The sequence below is a fragment of the Astyanax mexicanus genome, chromosome 13 (assembly GCF_023375975.1).
Source record: "Astyanax mexicanus isolate ESR-SI-001 chromosome 13, AstMex3_surface, whole genome shotgun sequence".
In the NCBI taxonomy this organism is placed as follows: Eukaryota; Metazoa; Chordata; class Actinopteri; order Characiformes; family Acestrorhamphidae; genus Astyanax; species Astyanax mexicanus.
The window spans coordinates 42,009,797-42,031,305 of record NC_064420.1 but is presented as its reverse complement, the minus strand read 5'-3'; the positions used below and the strand labels follow the sequence as shown (position 1 = coordinate 42,031,305).

Below are 21,509 nucleotides of genomic sequence, written 5' to 3'. Positions count from 1 at the left end.
TCTATGAAAATGAACCAAAAAAAATAATAAAATCATAATAACCGACAAATGAAACAAACAATAAAACAAAATAACATTAAATCCACCGTAGTAAAAGAATAAAAATTAGATGCATTGCATGGCTTTAGATTCAAGACAGGAAGTTCAGACCAAAGAACAGGAGATTGTACGGTCTCAACCTTTTAATTCTTTTCTTTCTTTCTTCGTCCGTTTTTGTGATCTTCTGACCTTCAGCTATATGATTCTCTGCTTATCTGGTTATCTTCTCTCACTCCCCACCCCCTCTTCCTCTTCCTCTTCCTTCTCCTTCTCCCATATGACGTCCTGCTTAGTACCATTTTTATTATTATTATTCTCATTATTATTATTATGTTCTCCTGGTTGTTGTTGTCTCTTTTATTTTCCATCCCTCAGGTTCTCAGAAGAAGGTTGCCAGAAGGTCGCCGTTACACACAGTTGGTGGAGCTGCAGGTGGAGCCTGGCTAAGCTTCAGGACAGGTGGTGCAGATGATGGAATAAGAGAAAGAGCTGGGTTCATATTGCTGGTCTTTTTTTTGTTGTTGTTGTTGTTCGTTGAGGTTGCATAATCATTTTTTACACTCATAAAATGAGAGAAAAAGAGAGAGAATTAGAGAAAGAGAGAGAATTAGAGAGAGAAATATAGAGTGAATGGCCAGAGGAGCTTGAGAGAGTCCAAACATGTGCTTGTGCTGTCTGATCTCCCAGCAGCCACTCCATCCGACGGTTCCTCAGACGCCACTGTGAGTCTACTAACAGCTACTCCATCTTATAGGTAACAGGTAACATATCTCAGTTATGTGATACTACTGATATCAACCAGCTGAGAAGTTCTGGACTACACTACACTACACGATAGAATAAATAGATATCTACTGGTCTTCCTTTGGAAACTAGAAGGGTAGAAGTGCAGGACTTGATTTTAGCCAGCCAACCAACCAGCCTATCAGCTCACATCAGAGCACAGATTGATGAGCAGCAGAGATGTGGAGATAAAGAGAAGTGGAGGATCTTCTCTGGAGGATCTTATCTTCTTTCCCTTCTGCTTTGGGAGAGAGAAGGACTGAGTGGGATGATGTTTCAATGGGTTTTTTTGTTAAACGTCCATCTGATATGGTAACCATTTATCAAATCAGTAGATTTCCACAATCTAGCTTTAGCATCATCCAGCACTGGGACAGATATGTAGACGTGGAGGATCTTCTCTGGAGGATATTGTCTTCCTTCCACTTTGCTTTGGAAAAGAGATGGACTGAGTGGGATGATCTGTGATAGATCTTTAAAAATGTTCATCAGTTTTCAATCAAATAATTCTTCTCAAATGAGTAGATAATTAGATTCCACTATACAGCAATTTTATTCAGCACTAGGCTTAAACTGGGATGCCAGATACACTGAAACTCCTCTCCAGCCTTTTCCTTCCCCTGCATCCAACCATGGTCCAGGGATTGATGTAAATGCACAGTGCCAAAGCAAATCTCCACACTGGACAGATGCTACGATGCTAAGATGATAACATGCTAACACTACCCAGGCCAGAGGTTTTTTTTTTTTAGAGGTCATGAGCTGATTAAAGCAGAAACCTACAGAAACCTACCACTCAAAGCAGCGATTCTAACTAACAGAATAGGGTTTCTTTCGTTTAGGTTTTAGGTTTTCTTTTTGTTTTGTTCTGTGTTTTATTTGACTTCCTCCAAGGAGCATAGGGCTAAGGACACACTGAACCGGAATGAAAGATAGGGAATCCTACGTGTACTGTGATGTACCCACACCCACAGTACATACAGAGAGTTAGCAGAAGTCTTTATTCGCTTTATTCGCTAGTCTTTACAGCACTAAATCTCCAGAACTCGCCCGCAGTGTGCCCGGTTCTTTATTTTTCTAATGTGACTGCTTCTGTCTCACAGTGTACGTGTGAAAAGAATGAGAGAATAAGAAGGGTAGATGCTGATGCACAGCGGAGCTGAAGAAAGTACGATTAAGGTTTTACCACTGATCATATCTCTCCATTTTACATTTGCTAATTCACAGGCCGGTCACTCAGTCAGTCAGTCAGTTCCCGCCAAAAAAAAAAAAAAAGTGGAGGGGCGGGGCAAAGGGATAGAGGAGGGACAGAACTCCTGTTGCTCCTTCTTTCTTCCTCCTTCTATTTCTCCCTATTTTCCTCTCACTCTAGCATGTTCTTTTGTTTCAGAATTGATTAGTTGAGTAGTAGAAGGTGGATGAGTTAACTCTGTGGGTTTCTATTGTTATTATTATCACGTTTTTCTTAATTTCTTCACAGTGTGCTTTTGGAGGTGTTGCTCCTGACTGGCTGAAGGTCGAGGGAAGGGGCGTGTCAGTAGGGGGAGAACAGGATTGGCCCGTGTGAGGTGCGGATGGGCCCGGGGGCCGGTCTCAGGATGGCATGGCTGAGGGGCGGGGCCTGCAGGAGATGATGATGATGATGATGATGTGGGTGAGGGGCGGGAGCTGCGGCGCGGAGAGCCAGTGGATTGGAGGAAGCGGCGGCTGCCATCGCTGCAGCGACGGCCAGAGGACTGGGCAGGAGGCCGGCGCCTAGCGCTTTGGTGAGTTCCTGCGGGAGGGAACAGAAGAGAATAGAACTGATTGAGCTTCACAGAGGAGCTGAATCAATAAAGCTGACCATTTTCAGCCATGTCTTTACTTTCAGTGCACAGAGCTAATTGCTTCAGTTCGGCGGAAAATCAAGAGCAGCCAATAAGTTCGACTGACAGTCAGATAGTTAAAGAGACAGTTAAACAGGCATTTAAACTTTATTTACAAATAAGTACTGTCTAAAAGCTACTGCGAGCCTTCAGACGGCAAAAAAGAAAGAAAGAAAAAAAGAGAAGCATTGTTGATACAGTTTTTGTCTAAATGTTTGTGGACACCCCTACTAATGAATGCTTTTGACTATAGGGCTGCAACGATTAGTCGATATCATCGCCAATGTAGATTATTTTAATTTGTCGACTAATTGTTATTTGTAACAGTAGGGGTGCGAATCTCTCAGTGTCTGGCGATTCGATTCGATTCCGATTTTTGGGGTCACGATTCGATTCAGAAACGATTTTCAATTCTGGAAAGATTTTTCAATTCAAATGGCCTATAACTTTTGTTTAAATTATGTGAGAAGATAAAAAGATGTAAGGACAATTTAAACAAATAGAACATTTATTTAAAACAATAAACTTAGGTTCCTTACTGTATTAAATATTTTTGCAACATAGTGACTGTACCGCGGAGTTCACCTATTGTCGCGCGGAGCTTTTTAACTGTACCGCGGAGTTTTTTTAACTGTACCACGGAGCTCACATACTGTGGCGCTGCGACAATAGCTTCACCCAAAAAATCTATTTAAAAAAAAATAAGAATCGATTCGGTATCGTTCAATCTTAGACTCGCGATTCGAGCTCGAATCGATTTTTTTCCTGAACCCTTATGTAACAGTACTGCACTACACAAAGTGCTGGAGACAGAAGCGCAATGAGAGATAAATGGGTCACTCATACAGTTTACACTCAACTCAGTCTGTGTCTCCAAAAGTGCCCAAACACAACAGATAAAAAATGTACTCATTAAATATCAGTACTTTTCACATTTAAACAACATCTAAATATGTAAATGCTCTTCAAATCTCACAATAAGCTGTTTCTATCATTTTTAGCGCTAAAGGACATGGCAGAAATAAATGTTGAATATTCATTGAATAATCGACTAATCGAAAAAAAAATGATCTGCATATTAGTCGACTACCAAAATAATCATTAGTTGCATCCCTAATTGGCTACACTGAGTTTCACCCATTGCTAAAACTGCAATCTACTAGTACTGCCAATACAATGCAAAGCAGTGGAATTGTTCCATTATCCATTACATTTTGGGATTAGCTGGATAGTTGTGGATGAGGTGCAGAGATTAACCCAACACCTTTGTTGCTAAATGTAATCAAACTCTTACAGCAATGCTCCAAAATCTAGTAGAAACTTTGTTTCTCGGACAGTAGAGAGATTAACTCCAACAAAAGCAAGACAAACTCTTTTTTTTCTGCAGCTAATTGGAAGCACATGCTCCATTAATCAGCAGAGCACAGACTACATTCCTCAGATGCTTATGTGGTTCCTGACACTGTTATCTATAAACTGTATCATTACAAATGTCACAAAAACACTAGTAGCAACCAGCATGAGGTCTGAATTTCGTCTCCATCACTCCATCATGTCTTTGTGGCCCATTTACAACTTGATGTGACGTGCGGCTCATGTGTAATGATTCCATTACGTTGTAAACTACATTAACCTAGTGGCTACAGAGCAAAACAAATGTCCTTATGTAAACTAAAGAATCCAAACATGTCTCCACTGATCTTCTCTGTTGACTGTAAAGGGAAACTGGCTTATATTTACATTCTTTCTTTATGCAGTTCTGTGCACACAGATTAAACTCACCGTGAGGTCTGCCCCCCTGTGCTTTTTGTGTCGGCTAAGGAGTGGGTTGGGCTTCCCTGCCACTCCGTCCCGGTGCCTTCGACTTGATATGTGCTGCAGATACACAAATACACACAGAAACAGTCAGAATAATAGTTGCTAAAATATACAGTACTAGTGCATCTAAAAAAAAAAATAATATCATTAAAAAGTTTCTTTATTTCAGTAATTCAGTTCAAAATGTGAAAATCGCCATATATTATATAGATGTATTACACACAGAGTGATCTATTTTAAGCGTTTATTAATTTTTTAAACCATCACTGATTGGTGGAAACTTCACACTAGACCTCAAGCAGTTTGGACTGTGTCTCTCCACTCTTCCTCCAGACTCTGCTCCCTTGATTTACAAATGAAATGTAAAATTTACTGATGATCAGTGATGGTTTAGAGAGACATGTCATCTGCTGGTGTTGATCCACTGTGTTGTATTATACCGAGTCTAAAGTCAGTGCAGTGTTTTCCCGCAAAATCTTACAGCACTTCATGCTTCATGTAGATGCGGATTTCATTTTCCAGCAGGAGTTGGCACACTGCCCACACTGTCAAAAGTACCTTTCGGCCTTATATAATATTCTAATTTTGTGATACACTGACCTTTGGGTTTTTTTTAGCTGTAAGCCAAAATCATCAACAATAAAATAAATAAATGCATAAAATAGATCACCCTGTGTGTTGAATACATCTACATAATATATGAGTTTCACATTTTGAACTGAATAACTGAAATAAAGTAACTTTATGCCTTTTTAGTTAGACTGGACATTACCTAGACTGGACATTATCCTGCCTACCCCCTACTATAAAGTCCAGGTAATGTCTGAGTGAGTCCATGTGTGGATAAAGCAGTTAATCTTCCAGAGAATTCACAGCACCTTCTGCTAGCACTACACAGGCACCACCCTGAGCTAAACCACGCGGAACGTTTCCTGTAGTGAGAGCCAGTCTGAATCTGTACGATGCATGCGTGAAACAGCAGCTCTGGAGTTTATATGTGACTGCAAAAATATTCTAATTAAACAATTATACAAATAACACGTGCAATTTAATAATCAACGTTTACCACATGTCAATTTTGTCTGCGCCTCTGTCTGTTGTCTGTTTATATTATATACATTCATCTTAAAAAAAAAATAGTTGCACCAGGAAGGAAGTGACATCTTGGTGGAGACGACCAATGTATATATGTGTGTGGAAGTTTGGTGTCACACATCATATGCCCATAGAGCCTGGTGTTATTGTGTATGTGTTGGGACCGATGTCGTACAATGACCGATCACTTTTGGTCTTTATTACAGGCACGCCACTCTGACAGCCCAAAGTTACGTTAATGGGGTCCTGCAACAATGGGCCTACTTTTCTAAACACACACATATATGTTTTTTGGATACAATCCGGGTTAGCACCCGAACATCCCTTTCAGACAGCTTCCTCTTACAGCGTCCACAGTTAATCCTGTTGGATGTGGTTCGTCCTTCTTGGTGGTATGCTGACATTACCCTGGATACCAGCCGTGGCTCTTGATACATCACAAAGATTTGCTGTCTTGGTCACAGATGCACCAGCAAGACGTGCACCAACAATTTGTCCTCTTTTGAACTCTGGTATGTCACCCATAATGTTGTGTGCACTGAAATATTTTATCAAAACTGTGCTCTTACCCTGCTAACTGAACCTTACTGCTCTTACTGTTCTTACTGGTGCAATGTGCAATTAATGAAGATTGGCCACCAGGCTGCTCCAATTTAGCCATGAAACCTCCCACACTAAAATGACAGGTGTTTTAGTTTCATTGTCCAACCCCTGTATATCATTCAGCCTAGTAAACTCAGTGATACTGTGATACAGCTGTGATTTCTCACCTGTTTGAGCTGCAGTTCCGAATTGACCCGCACGTTGCAGATCTCACAGTGGAAGGTGCGTTCCTGAGTGTTGGGATCCGTCGCCCCACCTCCCTGCTCCCCGCTGGGCTTGGGGCCCAGACGAGGGTACGCCTTGATGGGGCCCAGCCCGCTCCTGGCCTCCAGAATGGTTTTGTGTTTGGTGCCTAAGAAACATAGAGACACGTATTAACTGTAAGACAGGTGCTTGTGCTGGCACTCCATAAATCACACGCTTCATCTAACCAAATGTTAGGTCTATTAGAGGAATAATGCCAGGGGCTAGCCTCGCTAAACTCAGTTATTATGACTCAGAAAAACACCATCTGCTCCTTCACACGGAGAGCAGAGTGATGGCCTGCACCGCCTTCTTACTGTACCTCTCAACCTCCAGGGAGAGATAAAGTCTCAGTTCAGAATTCACAGTTTTACAAGTTTCTGCCTTAAATGAACACACGTGTGAGGGGTAATGCACCGCCTCGAGCACTAGGGGGCACTAGGGGGCTCCTTCAGCAATCTTCATACCATCACGCGTGTTCTCACAGGCACTGTGCTACAGTCTGCAGGATGGAAACACTGACACAGGATGCAGGATGGAGATACACTGGAAAATCTATCTTGTGTGTTTTCTGTTTTCTTGTCATTTTGATGGAAACACATCATTATGTTCCCGGAGAATCAGATCTGGCAACACGAGGAAGGCGTAATATAGGTGCTTACGCATTCCACTGAATGTAGAAATCTATTCATAAATCTAGTGTTTCTCCTAGGTTGAGTTAGAGTTTTGACTTAAGCAATCAGGGCAATAGTTGAAACCGCATTCAACTTTCAGTGCTCTTGCAAAACAGCACACTGCACAAAATGATCTCATAGCAAGTGAAATCTTCTTAAATGCAGTTTAAATATGTAACATCTCTTACTGTATTTGAAGATTATTATAGATAAATATAATAATACTATTAAAGTTCTTACCTTATTTTAACTCACCTGTTTTAAAGGATTTCATTTACTAAAAGAGATAATTTTGCTTTATTAAAAAAACCCTGATAATTTCGTTTTGGTAAAAAATAATAGCTTGAAACAAGCAAACAAAATCAGCCAATGGAATAAGACGCTTTAGTAGATAAACGTTTTTGAGTATTTTGAGTAATAATCAGACTTTTAAACTAGAAGATTTAACTTGCTAAGATATATATATATATATATATTTTTTTTTTTTTGCAGTGCACTCTTTAATCTCCACTCTGAATCGCAGACATAATGTTTTTTGGAAGGAAATACAACACTGCTGTGTCCATTTAAACTCAGATGTCTAAATTACTGAGTTCCATGTAGGAATTTTTAACTGGAACTCCCCCATAATCAGATTTCCTTCTCGGAAAGTCAAGAGAGCCTTATCTACCCCAAGTTCAGAATCCAAGATGGCTGCAGTGCACATTAACAGTATTATAAACAGTAGTATTTATCAATTCTATCAATTTGGGTCTAATTAAATCAATATTACACACAGTATTCTCCAACTTATGTCTGTGGACATGTTTTTAATGACCTTTGGATGCACAAAGTGTATTCTGTATAATTTGTTTTTGCTAACAATGGTAATATGGGACATAAACAGTGGGGCATATTTTGGTTGGATGATTCTGCAGGCTGGAAACACTGACACTGATGTGTTTTCTGTTTTCTAGTCATTGTCATGATGCAAACACAACATTCCCTGCTACATTCCCTAAGAATCATATCTGGCAACGTGAGGAAGGCGTAATATAGGTACAGAACTCTCAACCTCTCATTCCACCTTATGCAGCAATTTATTCATAAATCTAATGTTTCTCCTGGATTGAGTTTGAGTCCTGACTTAAGCAATAAGGGCAATAGTTGAAACCGCACTTGCACTGTTTCAGCGCTCTTGCAAAACAGCATTCTTTAGGCTCCTTTCCGACTCGCAGACACAACGTTTTGCCAAACGTGAACTTCATCAATTTTCATTGCTGGGCTTAATAAAGCCTCACACATGGTTCTGTTTAAGTGTTTGAGTGTCATGTCCCGGGTCTATGTGGATAAAAACATGGCTCAGCCCTTAAGGCAGAGAACACGCAACGGCCACATGCTTGGAAACCGAAGAACTGACAATGTTTTTTATGTTTTTCATGATGCATATAAAAGCATAATAGCCCTGCCCACCCAGTTCTTCACTAAGAGTTAATTGCATGTTTTTTTTTCTGGTTAAAAGAAAAATACAGTCAGATCGAAAGCAGCCATCGTTTCCCTTTGACCGAAAATTCCCCTTGAGCCCCCAGATCCCAGAGCACTATGTGTCTGTGTGTGTTTGTGTGTAGAGTCTGGGTAACAGCACGGGGAAGAGCGTGGGGGGAGAGGGAGGGCCGTGATAGAGCGACATGCTGGCCAAAAATGCACTCTTGCAATGTTTGTCTTCATCTTGCTTCCAAATTGGACAGACAATAAGAGACGCTCGCCTCTCTGTCTGAGCCTGATCTGTAAATACATTCTAGGGCATAAACAAACAGATGACACAAGTATTGACACATGCGTTTGGCCAAGAGACTGAGGAAACCAACAGAGCTGTCTTTATGAGCAAACACCGATCCTTTCCAGCTCCTCACCATTCATTTCTCCACCTACTTCCACCACTGTGCTGCTCCACGTCTACACATGTGCTTTTATTTTTGGACCTCTGTGTTTTTTTTTTTTCCTGAGATTTGTTTGGCTGTACGACTTCCAGATTGCAGCTCAATTTCTCTGACTAAGAAAAAATGATTAACCACCCCCTTCATCAGCCTACAATGTCTGCTTTCTGCTTTAACCCCCACAACCCCCACAACCCCCCCCCCTCTGTTTACGCAAACACACACACACACACACACACACAGAGGATGTCACTCTTTATGTGTAAACAACAAAGTGAGATTTTAAACCCCAGACAAACAGGAAATGGCTGGTGTCTCTTAAAGGGGTTAAACACGATCAACAGTCAATCCTGATTCAGATCGTTAATAATCATCTGGAAAGTGTAACAGTGATTTAAATGCCTCTCTACTCAATTTAACGAGCTCGGCGTGTTCTTGCCTCTAATCAACTTATCTAAACAGCCCATCTCATTTCAGGGTACTTTCAATGACATGAGTTTGATCTTGAGAAAGAGCAGCGGCTGCCAAACAAAATGTAGAAATGAAGAAATGAAGAGATGGAGAGATGGACACTGAGCCAAAACAGAGATACGTCATTCAGTTCTGCAACTGAGTACTGAACATACTTTGCTAGAAGAAAGAGAGAGTGTACTGAGTACTGACTACACAGTACCCAGAGGTGGAAAGTAATAATTTACATTTACTCAAGTTACTGTAACTGAGTAAATTTTATGAGTAATTTGTAATTTTTAAAGTTTTTAAAATAGGTAGTTTTACTTTTACTCAGGTACAATTTGACACAAGTAATTTACTTTGCTACATTGAAAAACTCCCCGTTACTGAGTAAAAAATGAAATGCTGGGGAAAAAACAATTGTCTGAATGGGGAAAAAAATAACGTCCTCATGCAATACAAAATGTGCCCCGCCGGACAGAGCTGTCAGCTTTCAAAACTTCCACATCAAACCTGAGAAAGCACGTGGTGGTAAGTATTTTTTATCATTAAACAATCTGCTTAAATGTAAAAAAAAAAAACATGTAAATAGCAGTTAAAGCATAGCAATTGCAAGTTATAAAATAATAATGAACTGTAAAACTATAAAAATACAGTTTATAGTCACCTATATGACCTTAAGTTTTTAACAGTAAAGAAAAAAATGGATCATAGAACCTATGCCACTAAAAATGTTTTATGGGGAGGTCTGAACAAATACTGCCTAAAAGGTTTAAATTATTATGTGGAATATGAGTTCATTAAAAAGATTTAATTTATGATTTGTTTTTACTTTTTTACATCAAATAATTAAAAGTAACTATGTTACTTTTGCTTGAGTAGATTTTTAGATGGGTACTTTTACTTTTACTTGAGTAGAATTTTAGCAAACAAAGGTACTTCTACTCAATTACAATTTTTCAGTACTTTTTCCACCTCTGACAGTACCAAAGAGAATACCAAGTATATGAAAGAAAATACAGACTCACAGTTTGTTCACTGTGAAAGTTTAACTGGAATACAGACACAATGAAATTAAGTTTTTTCTACTCTAAAAGCAAGGAGAGCATAGAGAGCCTTATCAATCCCGAGCTCAGAATCCTAGGTGACTGCACTGCACATCAACAGCAGTAAAGGTAGTAGTATTTTACAGTTTATCATCACTTCTATTAATGTATGTCTCATTAAATCAATCATACACACAGTACTGTCCAACTTCTCTCTGTTGACATGTTTTCAAAGTGTTTGGATGCACAAAATACTGTAATCTTTGCTTTAAAAATATATAAATATCCTTGTTCAATGCTAACTAGGCCCGTCATGATAACCATTTTTATGGATGATATATATTGTCCAAGAAATTATTATGATCAATTATATTATTGTAATTTTAAGACCATTAAATGCCACTGACGTTATGATAATAGAATACCATTAGAAAGCAGTTATACTCTTTTAAAGACAACAAAATATTAATTATTCATAGTTTGGGAAATGTAGACTTTTTTTCTTCACCTACTGCAGTCTGTCCACACTGTGTTTATGGAGTCACAGTTATTGAAGCATTACTGTATAATATACTCTTCACTGTTATATATGTGAATAAACATACAAATAAACACAATATACTGTACTTAACTGAACACTGAGTATATTAAAGAAAATACTGTATTAAATATATTGTACTACAGGGAACATTAAGTATACTGTAGTGAATACAGGGTTTACTGCACCAATGCAAATATAAATTATATTGTACTAAAGGGGAAATTGACTATTCTGTACTAAAAGGAACACTAAGCATATTAAAGTAGAGTAACTACTTAGTATATTGACTTTAATACTCCAAAAAGAAATACCAAATATATTGTAGCAAATTAGATACTGAGTATATAGGATACTGGGGCCATGCTGTACTAAAGTGGTATTAAATATAAAACATATATATATAAAGTAAGTTGAGTCTTGATTATACTGTGCCTAATGAAACACAAAGTATATTGTACTTAACTGGATACTGTGTAAATTGTGTTAAAGCCAATAATATTCCAAAGAATATGTTCTTTACTGTACTAAAGGGGTCAAGCTTGCTATATATTCTGTTCTAAAGGGGAAAAAACAACATGCTAACAAAGTGTAAAAAACAGTCCCTCTTCACAGAAAACCACCTCAAAGAAAATCAAAAATAAAAGCAAATGCTCCACTCTAAGACTGTCTAATAGTTTTTATCCCCGAGGGCACAGTAACAGAGCCGAGCCGTGTGTAAATCACAGAAAACAGAGTGAAAGCTCTCACGCTCCAGAGATACAGCAGCCATCTGATTTTAGACATTTAAACAGACGCTCTGCAGTGACCGTAATTGCCAGTCTGCCGCTTCAACCCAGTCAAGTGTGCTGCCTTAAGTTCAGCTCAGCACATTTCTGCAGCTCTCAGTACAAGCCAAAACATGCATATTTTAACAGCTGATTTTTTTAAATAATTATGCGTTTAGCAGGGCAGCCTCGTGAAAGCATGCGGGTCACGGGCACATGAGTAGTAACAATCCTGGCAGCAGCACAGAAACATTATCTTACACACACATCAGTACTGTCCAATCATTTTTGGGCAGCTACAATGGAAAGTTCTTAGCATACGCAACCGAACACCTGTGCTGAATCCGTTAACTCTGAGACCTGACACCCGTCCAGCTCTGCATGACTTTTGCATTTTAAATCATCATACTGCAAACTCTGAGGTACGACCCGTTTAGCCCAGGAGACCAGAACAAGCTTCTGAAGTGAGTGAAGCGTGAAGCGTGCTCTCTGAAATACCCATAAATCACAAGCACTGATTATTCCACTGAAGTATTACTCTGTAGATGTGATACTGCAGAACACAGGAGTGCATCATGCAGTACAGAAAACGTATTATACAGTGCTATAGAACATTCCCATTCTGTAGAGCTTCTTTGAAATAACTGAGAACTTTGACAGAACATTCTAGAATAGTGTGAATAAGGGGGGGGGGGGGCTTCTAGAATATTAAACATGAGGTACAACATTCTAGAGTTCTAGAAAAGTGTGAATGAATGAGAACATTCTAGAATAATGACCATGAAATAAAACATCCTAGAATAGTGTGAATGAGATAAAATATTCAAGAACAGTGCAAATAAGAAATAGTGTGCATGATGTAGAACATTCTAGAATAGTGTGAATAAGGAAGACCCTTCTACAATAGTGTGCATGATGTAGAACATTCTAGAATAGTGTGCATGATGTAGAACGTTCTAGAATAGTGTGAATAAGGAAGACCCTTCTACAATAGTGTGCATGATGTAAAACATTCTAGAATAGTGTGCATGATGTAGAACGTTCTAGAATAGTGTGCATGATATAGAACATTCTAGAATAGTGTGCATGATATAGAACATTCTAGAATAGTGTGCATGATATAGAACATTCTAGAATAGTGTGCATGATGTAGAACATTCTAGAATAGTGTGCATGATGTAGAACATTCTAGAATAGTGTGCATGATATAGAACATTCTAGAATAGTGTGCATGATATAGAACATTCTAGAATAGTGTGCATGATGTAGAACATTCTAGAATAGTGTGCATGAAATAAAACATCCTAGAATAGTGTGAATGAGATAAAATATTCAAGAACAGTGCAAATAAGAAATAGTGTGCATGATGTAGACCGTTCTAGAATAGTGTGAATAAGGAAGACCCTTCTACAATAGTGTGCATGATGTAGAACATTCTAGAATAGTGTGCATGATGTAGAACGTTCTAGAATAGTGTGAATAAGGAAGACCCTTCTACAATAGTGTGCATGATGTAGAACATTCTAGAATATTGTGCATGATGTAGAACATTCTAGAATAGTGTGCATGATATAGAACATTCTAGAATAGTGTGCATGATGTAGAACATTCTAGAATAGTGTGCATGATATAGAACATTCTAGAATAGTGTGCAAAAAGTACAACATTCTAAAATAGTGAGCATGATGTAGAATATGCTAGAATAATGTGAATAAAGGAGAACATTCTAGAATCGAGAGCATAAAATATTCTGGACTAGTGTGAACGAAAAATGAGGTACATAATTCTAGAATAGTGAGCATGATAAATGAGGAAGAAAATTCTAGAATAGAGTGCATGAGTAAGAAGATTCTAGAATAGTGAGCATGATATAGAACATTCTAGAAGAGTGAGCATGAGGTAGAACATTTTAGAATAGTGTGAATGAGAAATGAATTAAAACTTTCTAGAAAAATGTGAATGAGATAAAATATTATAGAATAGTGCGAATGAGAAATGAGGTACAACATTCCAGAATAGTGTGAATGAGGGAGACCCTTCTAGAATAGTGTGCATAAGACATTATTATTGAGATATTTTTGAATAGTGTGAATGAGAAATTAAGTAGAAAATTCTAGAATATCGTGCATGAGATATTATTATTGAGATATTTTAGAAAACTTCTAGAATAGTGTGGATGAGATAAAACATTCTAGAATTTTGTGTAAAATGGGAAAAAGGTAGAACATTCTAGAATAGTGTGCATGACATTCTAAAGTAGTGTGTATGAGGCAGTAGTGCAAACAATATACTATAGCATGAATGGGGCATTCTGGAACATGGAGTGAAAGGAAGAGACCATTATAGAATAGAGTGTAAAATGTTGTACTCTGGAACTGTACAGGATGATGAAGAGAATTATATAAGGAAATAAATGAGGAGAACATTCTAGAATACTGTGCATTAGCAGAACATGTAAATGTTTGCATTAGAGGGACATTTATCTTAAAAACAGAAGATAAAATATTAGAATAGTGAAAAAGGAGTAGAACAGTTTAGAGCATCCTAGAAAGATATACTGTGAATGGCAGAGAACATTCAAGAACAAGCCTTTCACAGCAGTGTGAATATAAGAGAACGTTCTAGAACAGTGTGAACTAATGAGAACTTTGTAGTGCTGAGTAAATAGAGGAAAACCTTGTAGAGTCTGCATACAGTCAGATAGAGCAAAATAAACCAACCTAATTTAGTATGGTGTGGATGTGCTCTGGACTGTGAAAAACATCTCCTGTAAAGTTCTCTGGGGAATTGATAATGGCTCTTCTAACTGATCGCTCCAGAGAACCCGTATTAGCACCTGCAGGGCTGGTGATGAGCTGTGCGGGTGGGGGGTCGGGGGTGGGGGGGGGCTCACTCACCTTTGTTGTGAGCCTCCAGCTGGGAGAGGGAGTTGACGGCCACTTTGCACAGTGAGCAGTACAGCAGCTTCTTGGCCTTGTCCTCCTCTGTCTCGGGGTTGCCGGTGGCGGCCGTGGCGGTTGCAGGGGTTCCGGGGCTGGTCTGCTCCGGGTTGGTGGGGGCACAGCCGGGGGAGGTGCTGCTGGCTGGTGGGGGGATGGGAGTGGAAGGGCTTGGCATGAGGGCACCGGCGGAGGGGCCGGGGGAGTCCGGGGTGGGGGAAGTGGAGGCGGGCAGAGGGCCCTGGGCTGGCACAGGCCGGTTCAACTGAGGTCCAGGCTGCGTCTCATCTGCAAAACAAAGAAACACCACCATTATATCCACTTCTGGAATGTTTGAAGTGCTTCTTTTTTCCCCTCAAACCTCGAACTGAGCCGGCCTTGAAGGCCCGCCAAGTAGTACACACCACAGGGTTTATGGGCCGTAGAAAAACAGCCCTCTAAAATACCAGCTCATAAAGTGCAATGCCTAAAATTTACACTAAAAGGTATTTCTGATATTTCTTTAGTTTTAGTTTGCTTCTCAAAGTTTGAACATGTTCTTTTTCTTTAAAAGAAAAAGTGAAATTGAAAGGGATTATACGTGTAGTATTATTGACGCAGGGGGATTTGAAAGTTGCAGACTGGACCGAGTGATGTGGTTTCACCCTTCAGCACTGGAGAAAATAAATGGAAAACAGACGGCCATTGTTTTCTTTCTGTTATTTTTGGGTGAGAAATTGATGGAGCACACACACACAAACCCACGTAAACCACACAACCCACACATATACACAACATACTATACTGCATTATAAAATATACTGTATACAGATAAGTGATTATATGCATATTCCTTGTGTCTATACAGAATTATAATACACTCAAATACACATGCACTATGCATACTTGCATATATGTCCAAATATTGGGGGACATTCCTTCTAATTAATGAATGCAGCTACTTAGGTCACACCCATTGCTGACACCACACAGTTGTGCAGATGCACAGACACAGTTTGTCTACATCCTGTAGAGAAAAAATACCAAAATAACTCAAACAGGACTCATTAGAGTCATTAAAGAACCTATTGGCACTATTTCTACTACTGGGAGCTGGTAAGCAAGCAATAAAAACAATCAAATCCTCACAGCAACATTTAAAAGTCTAGTAGAAAGCCTTTGTCTGAATGGTAGAGATAGTTCTTTTTAATATTCTTGCTTTCAAAAGAAACAATGCATGAGCAGCTGTTACAACACCTCAGTCCTTATAGTGTATTTATTCTCACAGTAACACAAAAACCTTGTATCTCCAACACAGCACTTACGGATACGGATCATTTGTATTGGTCCATTCATTATCGCATTTGGACACAATGTAAAGTACAACTGTAAAAGAACAATGGAGATACATTGTCTGTATAATATCAAAGATATTTAAATGCAAAATTTGCTCATTTACTTAGCAGAATTGCTAATTGTTTCTAATTTCTTCACATTATAATGCATGTTTACTGCTTATTCAAAATCCAGTGTGTAAAAATGCTATATAAAATGCACATTTAACATGCTTTTAAATTATTTTCTCAATATGTCACATTTATATTAAAACGTCACAAATGGAGGCAAGGTTTTTGTGTAACTGCAATAATATATAATATGTAATGTGTGTAATTATAATTGACTTTATAGTGAGTTTTGTATTCTAAATGCTTGTCTCTTCCAGTTCTAAAAGAATGAAACATGAAAACATGGAAACATGGCTTTTGTCAAAAAGGAAATTTCCTTAAAAATATGTACAGACAGACACACACACACACACACACACACACATACAGGATACGAGGATACAGAACACACACACGCCTGTTTCGAATCACATTATTCCCCTCCTGTGAGTAATGCTTCAGGCATTCAGCAAAATTCTGGGTGGAGTACCACAAAGACACAAATTACAGAGTTCCGCTCGTCACCTCCAGTAAAAAGTAAAAGATTTCTTCCCAAACCGAAGTCAGCGTGGGCCAAATTCAATCAGACATTATGGTCTTGGAGGGAATATGTCAGAGCGGTTCGTGCGGGAAACATAAACATTTACTTTAATCGCTCAATTTCCTTTTACAGGATTACGTAGGCCTTTACCATTTCCAACTGCCCTGGTCATGAGATCTTATACAAACTCGTACTTACACACAGTTTTACACCCCTTTTACAGCCTGAGAGATGCTAAGCTGCGTCTTACATAACAGAACTTTATGCAGCATGCTAAATGTTAAATCTAGTGAAGCCTCTGCTACGCTGGCTGTTTCTGGTGGAGTATGACAGGTGGAGGAGCTGCATTAGAATTCACTCTGACTTCATGCTGAAAGTCCCTAAAGTCCCGTACTTTCTCTCTCTCTTGCACACTTTCTCACTTTCTCTATCTCGCTTGCTCGTTTGCCAACTCTCCACTCCCTTTCTCTCCCTCACTGTCTCTATTAACTCATTTTTTTCCCCAGTTTGCAGAGCAGATGTGGGGCTGTACGGTCCAGGCTGACCGGCTTTCAGAGGCTCGTGAATATCAGCTGGGTGGGAGTGCAGCAGTGTAGAGGGGGATGCCTCTGCGGGTTGATAGATACAGGATGTTCGAGCACACGACCCTTCTGACCCCTGTTACACACAGAGAGACAAGACTAATGACTCTGTGCACACAGTGCTCTGTGCTATCAGCTCACTGAAGAAGTGAATGTATGGAAAAGCTCAGAAAAGAGTTTGGACAGAGTTCTAAAATCTGATGAGCTGATCCATTTACAGGGTAATTATAAACAGATTTTGAATCAGTTTCTCTGATTTTGCTATTTATAGGTTTATGTTTGAGTAAAATGAACATTGTTCTTTTATTCTATAAACTACGAACAACATTTCTCCCAAATTCTAAATAAAAATATTGTCATTTAGAGCATTTATTTGCAGAAAATGAGAAATGGCTGAAATAACAAAAAAAGATGGAGAGCTTTCAGACCTGCATCTTGGCATGTTCTCCTCCACCAGTCTTACACACTACTTTTGAATAACTTTATGCCACTCCTGGTGCAAAAATTCAAGCAGTTCAGTTTGGTTTGATGGCTTGTGCTTATCCATCTTCCTCTTGATTATATTCCAGACGTTTTTTAATTGGGTAAAATCAAAGAAACCCATTATTTTTAAGTGGTCTCTTATTTTTTTCCAGAGCTGTATACACACAGGAAACTGCATAGCTTAGGTTATACAATACCCCATATACAGTACTATACATTTCTATAGTTTAATAAAAAAAATATTGCTAACTTTCCTTCCTTGTTTATTTTATTTATATATTGTTGCTGTTATTCAAATTTTTCATAATTTTCAAAGTCATAATTTGAATCTGACAGTTTTTTAAATTATGTCAAAAGTTGATATAATAAATATGTATCATATATAAGTCATATATACAGTAATAGTAGGCGATATTAGATAGAGTCACATGGTATGGCTTTCAGTAAACAGCTGTGTTTAACTCGTCAAGTGAGTTAATAACTCAATAGTTAAGTTGTCAAGAGGTAGAGTTGGTATACAGTAAACAGCCCTATTTGAATAATGTTCTGATCCATATTATGGCAAGAAGTACTTAACTACGTAAAGAACAAATATTCTTTAGGAAATGAAAGTCAGTCAATCCGAAACATTTCAAGACCATTCAAAGTGTCATGATGAAACTGGCTCTCATCAGTAGTTACCTGGCTCTAATCAGAGATACCAGCTTTAGAAACCACATGTTAAAAACAGCATCCCACATAAGAGGAGTGGAAAAAAAAATTCAGTGTTTAATATTCATATTAAATTATTATTTAAATTATTTATTGCTTTAATTACTGTTTTATCCCTATGGCGATTTTGTCTTTGACTTACAAAAGAAATGAACATGTAATTTTCATGCTCTTTCTCACAATGCTGCTTGGCCTATTGCTTTATTAATGAGGTGTGGCTGAACTTCTCCTCCAACACAATACTCCCAGTACAGCTTATATTAGTAAACACCCACAGTTACGCACCATTGCCTTATTACGTACACACACACACACACACACCTATTCCCAAACACGCCCTTTCACAAGCACAACATCACATCATCTCTGCTGAGTGCTATGTGTAGGCTCTGTGGCAGCAGTGTGCATGTGGTTTGGGTTAAGCTGTGTAAGAGTGAGTAAAGGTGGGGTGAGAGTTATGGGGGTTCTCCTGATCCTCTTATTCTGTAGCTGAACCCTTTCATTTACAACCATCATCATCTTCATCTCATCTCCTGCATGTGCACCACACCAGCTGCCCTCTTGACTCTACCGCCCTACGTCTTACGTACCCCACAGCTCAAACTTATCCAGACACCCTTCAGCAGTGTATAAATTTTACACTGAAATGAGACCAGGCTTCTTGCATAAGCTCTCAAAATCACAGGCATTCTCCAAACACAGCCAGGCCGTACCATAAATATTTTAACAGCGGGTTCAGAGGGGAAAACAACACTAAATATGACTTTCTAATAGAGAAATGTTTAAACCAGGCTCAGAGAACCAAAAGTGGGCATGCTATTTGACTCTTGCAGAACGGATGTGGTTCAACTAAGCGCACACCACACAAATAAGGCAATTAAACTGAAAAATACAAAACAATATACCACCAGAAAAATTGCATGTTGATACTCTAACATCAGAACAGTGATGTACTGATGTAACTAGATGTTTATGTCTACGTAAGTTCTATATAAGGCAAATACATAAGCATGATAATTGCCAAAAGACATTAAATGCAACATAATTGCATAATTTACTTAAAATCACAGTTAGGAAATTCTGCACAGGGCTTTTAATTTGAAATAACAGATGACATTGTGGACTGGCACACATAAAAGTCAGTGGCGCAAAAAGGGGGTATGCAGCCTATGTGACGCATTTTTAAACGTATCCACCACAAAATTTCATCAAAAAATTTCATCAAATTTCATCAAATTTCATCAACATTTCTTGATGAATAGACCCACAGACATTCTCCATAATAATCTGAAATACATTAATTTTACATAGACTTCCATTGAAATTTAAAAAGGTTTTTATCTCTTACAAGCAAAAGTGTTGTTTTGGAGATACATATTTTTCATTGGACAGCAACAATATCAGAGAAAGGCAGCTAATATTTAGATTTTTTTGTTGTTGTTGTTTTGTTTTCCCATAATTGGAAACTAAAATATGTGTTCCATATTGATACAGGACATTTTTCTCAGATTTTCCTAAATCGTTAACGCAAATGGCAGTGAGTAGAACTCAATATCATTCATGAGCTGTTAAGTATCAATCCAATTTTATTGAACAAACCTCTTAATGATAATAAAAACTCAACATGCACTGTTTCAGTCCACAGCAATATGGGAAAGAAAAAGTATTTCTCTTCTGCTAAAAAAGCGTGAAACAGTGCAATGCCTTGAACAAGGTATAAAAACATTAGATGTGAAGAGCTCTGTTGCTGATTCAAAGCACAGACGGATTTGTGCAGAAAAAGACAGAATGAGGAAGATTTCTGCCAGACAAATTCCTCGGATTAAGAGAGCAGCTGCTAAAAAGCCATTAAAAAGCAGAAAACATGTATTAGAAGCTGCTGGAGCCTCTGGAGTCTTGTGAACCTTAAGGTGTAGGATCCTCCAGAGGCTTACAGTTGTGCATAAACCTTATATTCAGCCCCCTTAACCAGCGCACACAAGCAGAAGTGGTTAAAGCATGTCTATTACCCTAGCAGAGCAGGTGATTCATAGTATGTTAGCTGTTAGCATTGTAGCTAACATAGTATGTGAAGAGGTACAGGTAGTAAACTAGATAAACAGATACAAGTGTGATACATGATGCTGAATTCCTTTTTTATTATTTTACTGCCTCTTAGCTTCAATTTGTGTCACAAACATTAATTGTATTACATTATGATTTCTTTAATTTACATTAGATTTAGATGCATTGGCTGACGTGGGGCCCCTTAAGTGTTTTATACCTTTAAATACCTGGAATCAGAAATGAAGATAAAACAATAGCTTCATTGTTGTTTGATAGCATCAGACAGAACTGCAGTGTGTGTCTGTGCGAGGGTGTGACAGGTGTGTAAGAGGGGTCAGAGAGGAGAGAGGGCCAAAAGCTGCCCGTCACCCCACCCCTCGTTAATCATTAACGGGCACTGAAACACAAGGCCCAATACGAGCACTGCGGCTGATTAATTATGGAGAGAGGTGCGTTCACTCTCTCTCTCTCTCTCTCTCTCTCTCTCTTTATTTCTCTCTCTTTCATTTCTGTCTCCTTCTCTGAACACACTCTGAGTCACACACAGTCCCAGACACACACATCTCCCATCCGGCAGCACTCGTCTGTTTACCAAACCATTCCTGTCATCTTCACAGACTCGGGGTGTTGCGGAGATCCTGCCACTGTAGCTCTGGAGGTGTAGGATGAGGGAAGCGTTCGAGGAGATTTAGAGAAGCTTAGGGACGCTAGAGTAAGAGCTTACTATCACTGTCACAAGAAAAAAGTAACACTTTTTAATACTGACTGAAGCCAGCTGTCCTTTATCCTGTATAAATATCTGTATGAATATTTTATAGAGAATAGACCAACAGAAAAGGTCTCAATATTACCTTTTTTAAAACTTTTTTTCTAAATCTATTCAGGCTGTGCTAAAGTATGCACACATAAAATGATATAAATGTGATTTATTGATTTATTTAATA

General features: G+C 38.6%; 1 protein-coding gene across 5 annotated transcripts in view; it reads right to left on the bottom strand.

Annotated features, from left to right (window-relative positions):
• Positions 1-211: 211 nt before the first annotated feature.
• The window catches only part of znf385a (zinc finger protein 385A), a 176,696-nt gene continuing 155,398 nt past the window's right edge, over positions 212-21,509 (bottom strand). For all 5 annotated transcript variants that reach the window (XM_022676907.2, XM_022676908.2, XM_049486425.1 and 2 more), the window contains 4 exons: positions 14,738-15,067; positions 6,371-6,555; positions 4,470-4,562; positions 212-2,596 (listed from right to left, as the gene is read on the bottom strand). In XM_022676907.2, the coding sequence (XP_022532628.2) occupies positions 2,357-2,596; positions 4,470-4,562; positions 6,371-6,555; positions 14,738-15,067 (848 nt within the window). In that variant the 3' untranslated portion in view covers positions 212-2,356. The remainder of the gene's footprint in view (positions 2,597-4,469; positions 4,563-6,370; positions 6,556-14,737; positions 15,068-21,509) is intronic.